This window comes from Capricornis sumatraensis, chromosome 16 (assembly GCF_032405125.1).
Source record: "Capricornis sumatraensis isolate serow.1 chromosome 16, serow.2, whole genome shotgun sequence".
Taxonomy (NCBI): Eukaryota; Metazoa; Chordata; class Mammalia; order Artiodactyla; family Bovidae; genus Capricornis; species Capricornis sumatraensis.
In genome coordinates, this window is record NC_091084.1 from 42,372,702 (window position 1) to 42,384,997 (window position 12,296).

Below are 12,296 nucleotides of genomic sequence, written 5' to 3' on the forward strand. Positions count from 1 at the left end.
CCACGTGGCACTGTAATGACTATCAAAGGTCACAAACATGCATGGTGACAAGGTGGGGGAGGCTAGCTAAGGAGGAGGCTCGGGGGAGGAGGGCACTCTTTGGTTGACATTCTATAAAGGGGAGAGACTCTGCAAGAGAAGATAAGACAAGAACGGTGACTTCATCCTGGCTGGGATCTGCACCAACGAGGGAACAAAATGCAGCATGCAGGGCTGTGCAGAGAGGTCAGCATGGCTCTGGGCCGCATGCAGGACACCGCCACCTGCATCCTGGGACTGCGAGGCCTGCCTTCAACAGCCCCACCGGACTAGGTGTGGTGTTTCTCTTTAAAAGCACTGTGAGTGTCCTGCTGCTCCAGGCAGAGTCAGCAGGGGGACGTGTTCTGAGCAGAGCTGTGGGGGCATTGAAAGGGGGCTGCTCTCCAAGGCACCCTTGGCCTGTGACGACGACTGCTCTAGCTGAAGCTTCTGTATCCTCTGGGGCTTTATGAGCCTAGAGAGACCAGGAGAGTCAACGCAAAACGCTGGGAGGGAAAGTATAGGCTGCAGGGGAGGAAAGATTCACTAGAAAAACTGTGATCGTGTGTTTAAAATAGAGAGTCTGGGCCAAGCTTGTGATGAAGCCTGGGAGAAATTAAAAAAAAAAAAGAATCCTTCCAAAAAGAGTCACCTATGGTGTGGATTGATAACATTGATAACCTTTATATTAGAAAGCAACTGAAGAAGATGCTTGTATGCATATGCTTTTTCAGAGGCTGAGAGATGAAAGAGTTCTTTTCAAAGGTAAAGGGCCCTCTCTATGGCACAGTCTCACATTCCAGGTTAACCCTCCCAGGAAGGTAAGTGGCTTTGTAAGTGCAACCAGAAAAGCATGCATGCAGGCCTTGGAGTATAGAGAGGAGGTGGGCCATGCACCTGGAGTGGACTGGGCAGCCGGCTCAGAGGGATGGAATCAGAAACGCTTTCGAGCTGAACACCACCCCACGTTGTTCACCAACCATGCCACCGAATGAGTGAGTCCATTAGTAGGCAAGACGCTCGCAGTTAGCACAACCAAGGCCACGGCGGGGGGAGTGGGGGAGACGGGGCGCGGAAAGCAGGTCAGGGGTTAGTACCACTCTCTGAAAATTGGCAAGAAAACCAGTCACCTCAGAGCAGAAGTGTGTCAGCCAAGAAGTGGGTGCAGCACTGGAAGGCTGAAATGAACTGATGGCCACAGTGTAAGGTTTGGAGAGAGAGAGAGACAGAAGAAAGAATTTAGTTGGGGGAACAAGGAAACTGATGGACAATACGAAAAGGTACAGGAGTTGAAAACGAGGCAACCATTAAAAGAAAGAGCAACTCCCCCAAACAAGTTATGGCTTGCTTAAGACAGATGAACCTTTCTGGAAGTGAGCAGTGACTTATCTGCAAGGGTGGATCCGTACAATGGGAAATAATCCCCTGTCTCCACCGCCCCCCACATCCTCTCTGCCCCGATTTTACTCTAGTGTCCCACATTCGTTCTTAAATACGTTATGAAGGTTTAGAAACATCCCGCTCCCAGGACTTACTTTTGTGTTTTGGTACTGCCCCACCAGGAAGGTTCAACGTCTCAGAACATACAAACATCTCAGGCTTCTGACAGGCACGCCCTGTCTCACCAGAGTAATTCAAACCAGTCTCCTTATGGCCATAAGTGATATTCTCAGAGATCCTAACTCTGGCTTCATGGAGCATCCCACAAAGCATCTCATCCTGCCCTGAGCTGACGGGAATAACAATGACACAGCTGTGATGTGTTTACATCATGACTTTCAGAATCAAACATGAAACGAATCAAGGGCTCCTCCCCCCCAGAGAACACTAAAATATCAGCAAAAATTTGGAAAAACACAATGCAAGTCATAGGATGAGAACAGTTCCAACAAAGACAGAGGCACCAGTTCCCACGGACTTGGCCGCAGTTATGCCCCTGATTTACCCAAGGACTTAGGGAAGTGTATATTATAGAAATGCCTCCCTGCTTCTTCCCACCCTGGAGAACTTGGCATCTCAAAGCCCTTAAGAGTTCTGGCTCCTAACCCACCAGACTCCATCCTTTCTTAATTTAGAGGATCTTTCTAGTGTAACAGGCAGGGCCCAGCAACTCTAGATACACTGAACTCTGCGGAAGGTCTTTCTCTATCAGCCATCTCCACTGTTCAGCCAGACCCAGCAGCCGTGCATGTCCAGGCAGAGTGGAGCTGGGAAGACTGAGGCCTCCAGATGCGCAGAATGAAGAATGTAGGTGGACCCAAGGCCCGTTTTGCCCTTAATAAGGTACATTTCTTATGCAAAAGTCAATAACAGCATCCACTCCCAGCCTCCTCTGCTAGTCAAGACACGGGAGCTTCCGCCTGGATCAGATGCATTCCTCAGCTGGGACGATTCAATAATCAATGGTTTCTGACCGTTTGACCAAATATGCATGGCAGCCGATTGGCTAAGAAGCCAGAATGCCTACAAGCCATGCTCACAGGGGAGGTCACGCTTTCCAGAAATAATACTGTCAGGTGCTAACAAATACCCTCCGTCCCAAAGGACATGGCATGAGAGGGCAGTTTCCTCCCTCAGTCCGACTGTTGTGGACCCTGAATGGCCTTGGCTCAGACTGCAACCTGGATTGGGGACCTCAAAAGGAGGGCTTGAAAGGCCACCAGCTGACATGACTCCTCTTCAGGATTGCATCAGTTTGATGGAGTTCTGAGTGGCCAGGGGCCAATGGGCTTTGGCTGCCATGCTCATTAGTGGGAAGGGAAAACGTATGTCTGTAGCAACTCACTTGAAACCCTGTGGTTCTACATAATTTGGCTGCAATTTGGTACTGGGGTCAGGGGAATCTTGCAGCTACTATCTTACATGAGAACAAGGGAGCAAAATAGTCCTTCTCCCTGGGAGGACAGGTAACAGGTAACTACATGTTGCCATATCCTTTCTGTTCTGTTTTTTTCTTTCTAAATTACTATGCTTTCATGTTGCAAACAGTTGTCCCATGTTGACAAGTGGTATCCAGGCACAAAATCGGAAGGCACTGTCAGGAGATCGCACGCTGGCTCTGGTTTACTTAAAAGCCCAAATTATTCACGTTACAGGGAGCGGCTATTTCAAGACCACAACATGGAAGGGGTTTTTGTAATACCAGTTATAAACCTCAAACCCGTGTTTAAAAAAACTGACACTCATAGGAAAAAAAAAAAAAAAAGCTTTCTCTTGGCTTATTAAACGTTGAAAATTGAAATGTAAACCTAGAAGTATGGCTCGCTTTGGTATAAAAGTACAAAGCTATTAAAAAAACATCCTTCATGTCATGGTGGCCTGAAGCAGATGTTCACCGCGACCAGGCTAGGTGCAGGTGGCCGACGGCAAATTCTTTGGCTTTGAGCTAACTGGTTCAAGGGCGGGGCTCCCTGGCCAGCGCCTGAGCTGGCCGAACATGCCGCCATCTACGCGGGAAATGTTACGGTACTGTGGGGCTGGGCTTCAGTGCAGCTTGGCCGGGACGCATCTGAGCAGCCAGTCGCGGATGCCCTGGAGGGACTCCTCCGACTCCCGGTACATGGAAGCCAGGACCTCGGAGAACACCCAGAGCAGGGGCAGCCCGAGGCTCAGGAGCTCGTAGGTGTAGCAGTAGTTGTAAGCATTGTCCCTGATATGCAGGCTGGTGGCGCGCAGGAGTCCCTGAATCCAGTTAAGCAGCCTCCAGGGAAGGTGAAGCAGGCCCCACGGCAGCCTGAGGGGCCAGCTTAGCGCCTTCCTAAAGAAGGAATTGGAGATACCTGGGGGGCTGCCTTCCGGCGTGGCGATGGCAGCAGCGGCGCAAGAACTTTCCGCGGGAGGGTCTCGCCGAGGGGCTTCTTGCTCTTTCCACATCCCCTCCTCCTGAGAAAGAGATCAAGGTGAGGGCATTCAGTCCATGATGCTCAGAGAGGGCTCCTCCAGGGAAGCAGAGGAAGACTCAACAAACAGAGGACTTGGCAGACCCTACAATTTGCAACCAGGACCCCTCCCTAAAATCTCAGCACCCCCTGGGCACGGCTGAAGGCGGCTGAACACGGGTGTAACTTTCCGGGAGGGGCGGGGGGGAAGGCGGGGCAGGTGGGAACTGATCACAGGGATCAGTTTTCTCTGGAGCCTTCAAAATACACATGCCCTTTGACTCAGCAATCTCACTCTCATGATTGACCCTAAGTAACAACGTGAAATATGGATAAAGATACAGGTACAAAGACATTCCCTGTAAAATGTTTATAAGGCAAATAGTAATGTCCAACAATATAGGATGCAAATAAATTATCAGTCATCTTTTACAGGTATCAAAGATTAGGCTCCAAAAGAATTCTTAATGGGAAACTGTTCTTAATATACTGTTAGTGAAAAAAGAAGGCTATGAAACTGCAAGGTAGGATTCCAACTGGGTGAAAACATACAGCTGACCCTTGAACAATGTGGGTTGGAACCGCATGGGTCCGCTTGAATGCAGATTTTTCAATAATGAATACTATACCTCTACCTAATCCATGGATGGTTGAATCTATTGATATGGAGGAACCATCAATATGAAAGGTTGGCTATAAATTATACATGAATTTTCGAACCTGCAGAGAGTCAAAGGCTCTAACTCCCACACTGTTCAAGGGTCAACTGTATTCATACAGGAAAAAGTCTACAAAGAAATGTTCCAAAATGTTAATTATGATTTTCTCAGGATAGAGTGATGATGGGTTATTTCACTTTCCTTCTTTATAGACTTTCATTTACTTAGCCATTTTTCTACTGTGTGTGTGTGTGCCTGTGTGTGCTCAGTTGCTCAGCTGTATACAACTCTTTGCGAACCCATGGACTGTAGCCTGCCTGGCTCCACTGTCTATGGGATATTCCAGGCAAGAATACAGGAGTGGGTTACCATTTCCTCCTCCAAGGGATCTTTCCAACCCAGGGATCGAATTTGTGTCTCCTGCATTGACAGGCGGATTCTTTACCACATAAGCCACCTGGGAAGCCCATATTACTTGTGAAATCAGAAAAAAGCTGAAGTTGTTGGTCTTGCTGGAGATGGGTGATTAATCAAGCTGTAAAGAAGATGCTGGCTAAGAGCTACCATAGGTGGGGGTAGGGAGGGTGCTATCACAACCCATTTAGAAAATAAGCAGGCCAGTCACGTTGTTGACATCCAAGAGCCTGGGGAAAGGACTTGGAAACCACAGAGGGTTGGCCCTATACCAGGCATCCTTGCTCATGGTGCTCTGTGGCCACTGGGGCCCCAGGCCCTGGGGGCTACGTGGCTTTTGCATGGCTAAGCATTTCGCCCCATCCTTGGCACATGGGAAAGCTCTTCTAGGCTTCTCATGAGAAGCAGCAGTCATTGCTCTGGGAGCTGACATCTGGAACAGCTCACATCCCAGAGGCCACCTGAATGGACTGAGACACAGGGACCTTCCTGCCAGGGAGCAGAGCCCTCTTCACCTGAGTCTCAAGCCCCCCAAAGCTAGAAACATTGGCCTCACCTGCAGGAACTCTTGACAACCTCCTCCTACCAGAGAACTTACCCATTTCACAACCACTTTCAAGATAAAACCTACCTCTTTCTGTTGCTTCAACTCTGCCCGTCTCTTCCGTTGCTGGCTGTTGGTCTTACAGTGAATGAAATGAGGCTTGCAGAAAAACTTGCCTGTAGAAAGAAACACACACTCAGAGGTTTTTCTCCTGTAAACCAGAGCCACAGCAGAACCTGAGCCAAGTGCCTGCCCCCATCTAGGTCAGAGAAACACCACTAAGGGAAACAAGCCCAGGAAGGTGCAAACGTGGGAAATGGTTTCCGTCATCTGCCTTAAAGAAGAGGCGTGGAGAGGAGGCCACCAGCCGCAGCAACGGTGGTGGGGGACAGGGGGGACGCTCCCGGGAATGGGGCAGAAACCCTCAGATAATCCCTCAGGCCAAGTCTCTTTCCAAGGCCAGTTGCCAGGCAGCAAAATGGACAGCCTGGAATAGCAGCTCTGTTTGTAGTTCCTCTTGCTTCTGGGACCCCTGGGGGTGGGAACAGCACTGAACAGATGGTGGCAGAAAACCCAGTGAGCCACACACTGGGCCACTGGCCACTGCCCTGGGTGCCTTCCAGAAAACCCTTCTTTGCTCCACTGTTACCCCAGTGACAACAGTGATGGGAATAATAACACAACAGCGAAGTCTTGAGTAGGCCTCAATATACCAGGCACTATCTTAACTCCTTCCCCGGAGTTAAATCAGTGACCACCTAATGAGCAAAGTACTGTTATCCTCATTTTATAAATAAGGAAACTGAGGGACCCAGAGGTCAGGTAAGAGGTTATCTGTATGTGGCATACATATGCCATATGCTGGAAGTGGCATACTCTGGATGTGAACCCAGGCAGTTAGTTTTAGGGTATGGAATCACAAGCTTTGTCATTATATGATAGTGCAAACATCAAGTGCTGAAGGTTAGAAATTAATCACTCATTCCAATGAAAGCGACTCCTTCATTGATGACTCTGGTAAGCCACTCAGCAGAGGGCATGTTACAGTTTTGGTCATTCCTACAATACATGCTTCATTCATAATAATATGAATATGACATCATGTATTGAACCCCACCCCCCCTTTTCATTGGAAAAGACCCTGATGCTGGGAAAGATGGAGGGCAGGAGGAGAAGGAGGCAAAAGGATGAGATGGTTGGATGGTGTCACTGACTCAATGGACATGAGTTTGAGCAAGCTCTGGGAGATGGTGAAGGCCAGGGAAACCTGGCATGCTGCAGTCCATGGGGTCGCAAAGAGTCGGACATGACTTAGCAACCGAATAACAACAAATTGAACCCCTCTCACATGTCAGGTGTGGTGCCAAGCATGTGACATAAGTTATCAGGTTTGATTTTCTTGACTACACAGGGGCAACTGAAGGTGGTGAGACTGAGTGAAAAAATGTCCATAAACACGTGGTGACTGGCAGGTGCTCCCTACGCATGTGCAGCCCCCATGCTGCCAGCTCCCCTTTCCTCAGGACCCCTGCCCACCACAGGCAGCCTCTCCCCTTAGCAGGGGATCTCTGCCCCCCGAACTGCTTTTCTGATGACACCAATACTCCCTGGGAAGTGCTGGCTGTCCCAGAGCCTCCAGAGTCAGGAGCCCAGGCCAGAGACAAGTGCTGCCCTGGCCCCTGGGGGTTACCTTCGTCAACATCGAAGGCGTAGGCGGCCAGGCGCAAGGTGGTGGCACAGGCGCTGCAGCGGAAACACTCCCGGTGAAAGAAGTGGCCCTCCGCGCTCAGCCGCTCCATGACGTACACGCGCTTCTTGCAGAAGTAACAGGTGTCGCTGCCACCCACGTTCAGAGGAAACGTCTTCCGAACGGACTCCTGGCAGGCACAGGGCATCGGAAGAGAAGAACAGCGTGTTAGGGTGTACACCGCATCTTCAAACGCAAGGCCAGGCATGTAGAGATGCCAGCCTGCCTTGTGGGGCCTCACAGGGTATGTGCTGCTTTTGTCATCGGGGGCACTGCTGCCAAGAGTGAGGGTGGGAAGGTACGCAGACCCCAGCCCTGCCAGGGCAGCATTGACTGTACTCCCAGGCAGGCTGCTGGACACCCTGGTTTCATAGTGGAAGTGACATTTCCTGGTCTGACAGAGCAGGTGTCCCTCACAAACATTCCTGCCCAGGGATGCCATCTCCAGCAATCTGAGTCAGGGGTTAAGTGTTGCCTGGGTCTAGAGCGAGGTCACTGAAAGAGTGTCTTATCCATCCTTGTCCCCTTGCAGTGACACAGGTCAGGCAGGGAAGGCTCATGGCATGAAAACTGTTCAAGAGAACTGCAGGAAAGGGGCATAGGGTGCCAATGAACTTCTTCAGTGCAAAAGGGGAGGGTGAGGCCCAGGGCAGGAGGGGCACCCCTGGGTGACTCCAGGGGAATGCGCCAAAAGGACACCGAAAGAACTCAGACTGTGGTGGTGACAGTGAGCAGAGTCATCTGGAGGAGGAGGGGATTCAGAGGAAAGGGATGTTTTCCCCATTACTTCTTAATCCAGTCTGTACTGGATGCTAAACATTGGTAGTAAGGGTTGTCCATCTCTGTAGATGGCCTGCCCTGACCTTTTCCCCGAGTTCTCCAGAGCCCCAGCTGGCAGGGAAGATGCTCTGCTTTCTGAAATGACCCACAAGGGGGCTGACTAAGGTTCGTCTACAGGAAACATGGCCGCCCCCGCCACTAACCTCCGCTCTGACCCGGCCCGCTCTCAGCCCCTCTTGTCCCATGAGAAGGGGGCCAGGCCATCCTCTCCGCATCCCAGGCACCCTCCCTGGGAGGCCAGAGCCAGTGTCTGTGGGTGAAGGCGGAAGGGTGCGCATCCTTACCAGGTCTGGAGAGGTGGCCTGAGTTTTAGGTCTGTGATCATTCAAGTACAGATTGACCAGAACTTCAGCTGCAGCCCCTATTCCACTGGATACTTTCCCTACTGTCAGCTACCCAAGAGCAGAGATAAAGGAGACAGAGACAAAGGGAGAGGCCATTAGCACCAAGAAGGAAAACACGAACGAGCCGGAGGTGGGAGAGCTCCACACCCACATGCAAACAGCAGCCAGCGTCCCAGGAGAGGCCTCACTAGCCTGCAGTCGGCAGCAGGCACTCTGCAGATGGAGAAAAGAGAGATCAGCAGGGTGACTCACAACTACATCCACTGGGAGTACATGGTCTTCAGGAGTTCAGCTTGCTCAGTTCACAGAGAGGGAGAATGAATCCTAGAGGAAGGGATCTATCCAAGGCCACTTAGGAATCAGTGCAAGATCCAGGACTCTGCTAAAGTCTCCTGAGCCCCAGCTGGGGGACCTTCACACTAAGAACACAAGCCAGCTGCACTGAAGCTGACCTTCCCCAGACTCCCCTCTCTAGAGGGCCTGGAGCGGCTACATGGGGAGACCTGTTCCCCATTTCCCCAGATCAGGAGGGTTAGGACCGAGCTCTACCACTAATGGTTCTAAGATGGGACAGAAAGCCCTCAACTTCTGAGCTCAGTATCCTCATTTAGTGAAATGGGAATAAATGGTGCCTACCATGGAGCTGTGGCAAGAATGAGAGGGCATGTGTGTAAATGCTGGGCACTTGGCAGGGCTGGGCCAAGATGAACTCGACTCCTCCCTCCCCCCCTCCCTCTGAATTTGGCAGCCCCAGCCTCCCTTGCAGCCCCTGTGTCCACTAGGGAACTGTGGCTATGCCTGACTTCAGTTCTATCAGGTCAGGACACAGACTACCTTGCCAATAGTGGCCGAAATGGGAATGGATGGTGGTCCCCACTGGACAAGTGCAGGGAGCAGGACAGGGAGCTCCAGGTGGCAGTGCCCAGGGCCCCAGAGCTGGTGCTGGGCAAGTCAGTTCCACGTTGGCCCCGGAGACCACAGCCTGATGGGTTGTGGGTGCCTGTACTCCTGAAGGCATGATAGTCCGTGCCTACCCATGAATGCTTGGATCCCCACTGGTGTGTCATGGAGCTGGGGAAGGGGTGAGAGCTGACAATCCACGCAGATGTGGTAAAATCACACATACACCCCCAGGCAAATCCCAGCTTATTCTTCCCCCACCAGCTCTGAAAGGCCAGCCCGGGAATATTGCTATCTCCTCTGCAGGGAGGCAAACACGTATGATATGAGACTGTATCTGTAAACACGGTTCCTGATCCTAAGGCCTTGGAGGGAGACGCTCCCCAGCCTCTGAATCCAGCTTCTGGGAGATGTGGCCACAGATAGCAGCAATGTAGACTGCTGGCCCTCAGTCACAGGTTGATAGCCATCTTCACGGCAAGTAACAGTGACTTGTATGGGGACAAAGGAAGGCCCTCAATCTAAACCCCATACCACTCTTGGAAGGCCACACAATTCACAGTGAAAGCCCCAAAGATAAAGCAGGAAGTTCAGGGACAACAAAGCAAATAGCAGCAGGTGCCCACAGGTCCTGCCTCCTGGAAGCAGAGCCCACCCTCAGAACCTGAGGCCAACTCATTGGTCACCAACAAACGCACTGATACAAAAAGAGGATGAAGACGGAAGGGCTGCCAAGCAGGCTGGGGTGAAAGACATGACCCAGGGGATGCCTGCCCACTTCTCATTAAGGAAGTCCCAACACCAGCAGCTACTTGGATCAGCCATGCCAGACCATGTGTGGGGCTCTCTGGGGAACTATGGAAGATGTGGCCGGGGACCTTCTCAGGTGTCTGATCCCAGACAGATGGGACCCCCTCAGATTTCACAAAGCTCGCTCCTTCTCAGCCGCAGCAGCTGCCAGACTGCTTACCCTCCCCACTCTCAAAACTGGCCCCGTCTGGAAGAGATTAGGATTCTGCTTCTGCGCATACACGCTGCCATTTTCAGGATTTCACAAATGCCAAGAAACTTGGCTCCTGCTCCTAAGAGAGGTTCAGGTGCACTGGCTCTGGACAATAAGCCATTATTTGCCTGATGTCCCACCCCCTGCTGGGGCCTCCAACACAGGCCTCCTCGGATAGGAGCTGAGAATACCAAGTACTTCCTGCGTTTACAGCAAAATAAAGACAGAAGAGGTCAGATTTACCTCACTGCCCATACTGCCCTTGCGTGACTGTCTCTCCTGACCCCATGTGTGAACTGGCTCTGAGGCGCTCTCCCAGGAAGGCACCGTGTGATGCCAGATGCCCACGCACAATCACTGCCTCCCCTGAGCGAGCAGAGAGTGAGACTCTACTTTCTGGGGCTTTAAATACAAGTCCCTAATGAGACCTTATTAACTACTTAGCTAATAAGCACTTTGTGCTGCTGAGCTTCTGTGCAATCCTGACTTAGGAGCAATTATAGAAGCAAGCAGAGGGCCCTGGGGTGGCTGGGGGTGCCGCCAAAACATGTCTGTGCAGTCATGGGCCTGTCGGTTATTCTATCAGCACAAGGGATCCAGGGAGAAGACCAAGCCCTGTCCTTCCTTTCATTGTGGGCCCTGAGTCATAAAAGACTGCTTTCTCCGGGTTGCATCCACATGCCTACCCATGACAGCGGTTTCCCTAGGAATAATGAAATGAAGGCACTCTCAAGGAAAGCAACACTGGTGCGCCTGTATGCCCTTCCCAACTGTACCATGGAAACCATGCCAGGAACACCAAGGACAAGAGGGAGCCAGGACTTCCTGGAAGCACACTAGGAGGCCAGGTGATGGAGAACTTGTCTCAGGGATGAGAGGAGGCCGCCCCAAAGACCAGAGTGGAGGAGGATGCTGCCCTGGAGTCTCAGGTTACCTCCCATTTCCTGATGGTACGATGTCTTCCTGGCTCCAAGACAGTGCAGACCGGACCACCTGGACTCATGCTAACTCACTGCTCCTCAGATGGTCAGCGGTGAGTGACTAGGTTTTGGTTTTTCTTTTTAAATCTCTAATCCATGGTGGCTTGATATTTCTGGATACAATGAAAATGAATTACTAGAAATATGATCACACACTTGGCTGTGTGGCTATGTTGAACTGCTGCTGCTGCTGCTGCTACTAAGTTGCTTCAGTCGTGTCTGACTCTGTGCGACCCCATAGACAGCAGCCCACCAGGCTCCCCCATCCCTGGGATTCTCCAGGCAAGAACACTGGAGTGGGTTGCCATTTCCTTCTCCAATGCATGAAAGTGAAAAGTGAAAGTGAAGCTGCTCAGTCGTGTCCGACTCTTCACGACCCTACGGACTGCAGCCCAGCAGGCTCCTCCGTCCGTGGGATTTTCCAGGCAGGAGCACTGGAGTGGGGGGCCATCGCCTTCTCCTACAAGTGACTAACGCTTCCTCTTGCTGTGCTCCTTGGATCACAGACTAGTTCCTGACAATGGAACACACTTTAAGTAGCACTGTTCTAGCCAATCTGGAAATGAATGGGTCCTGGGCATCCTGAGGAAGAAAAGAAACTCCACTCATGGAGAAACCTCCAGAAAACTCATTATGGTTTGACCTCAGAGTAAGAACCAGAAGCCAGAGGTTCTCAACAACGAAATTACTGCACTGAAAGGCAAAAGCACTTGCGCTCCTGGGGAGCTGGTCCAGAGGAAAGCTTACAATTCGGCTGGGAGTACTTTTTCCAAATCCAAATCTGGGCAATCAGATGACCTAGTCAGAAACAAACATGCCACAGTCACTGGTTTTTTAAGAAATGGTCATTTTGGAAGGCCATGGGACTGCTTTTGCACCCTTTATGTATCTTTCAATATTTTTGTAATTTTTTAAGAACTGGGATATTTTTCACTAACAGGAACTGATCTGTGATCCAAGGAACACCGT

At 51.1% G+C, this 12,296-nt stretch overlaps 1 protein-coding gene across 5 annotated transcripts in view; it reads right to left on the reverse strand.

Annotated features, from left to right (window-relative positions):
- LOC138092617 (F-actin-monooxygenase MICAL2) overlaps nucleotides 1–12,296 on the reverse strand; it is a 101,115-nt gene continuing 88,819 nt past the window's right edge. For 3 of the 5 annotated variants that reach the window (XM_068988674.1, XM_068988671.1, XM_068988670.1), the window contains 5 exons: nucleotides 8,385–8,492; nucleotides 7,204–7,390; nucleotides 5,601–5,689; nucleotides 3,798–3,900; nucleotides 1–1,206 (listed from right to left, as the gene is read on the reverse strand). In XM_068988674.1, coding sequence (XP_068844775.1) covers nucleotides 1,166–1,206; nucleotides 3,798–3,900; nucleotides 5,601–5,689; nucleotides 7,204–7,390; nucleotides 8,385–8,492 — 528 coding nt within the window. In that variant the 3' untranslated portion in view covers nucleotides 1–1,165. Of the gene's footprint in view, nucleotides 3,901–5,600; nucleotides 5,690–7,203; nucleotides 7,391–8,384; nucleotides 8,493–12,296 lie in introns of all 5 variants that reach the window. The other 2 variants (XM_068988673.1, XM_068988672.1) reach the window with 1 other exon arrangement.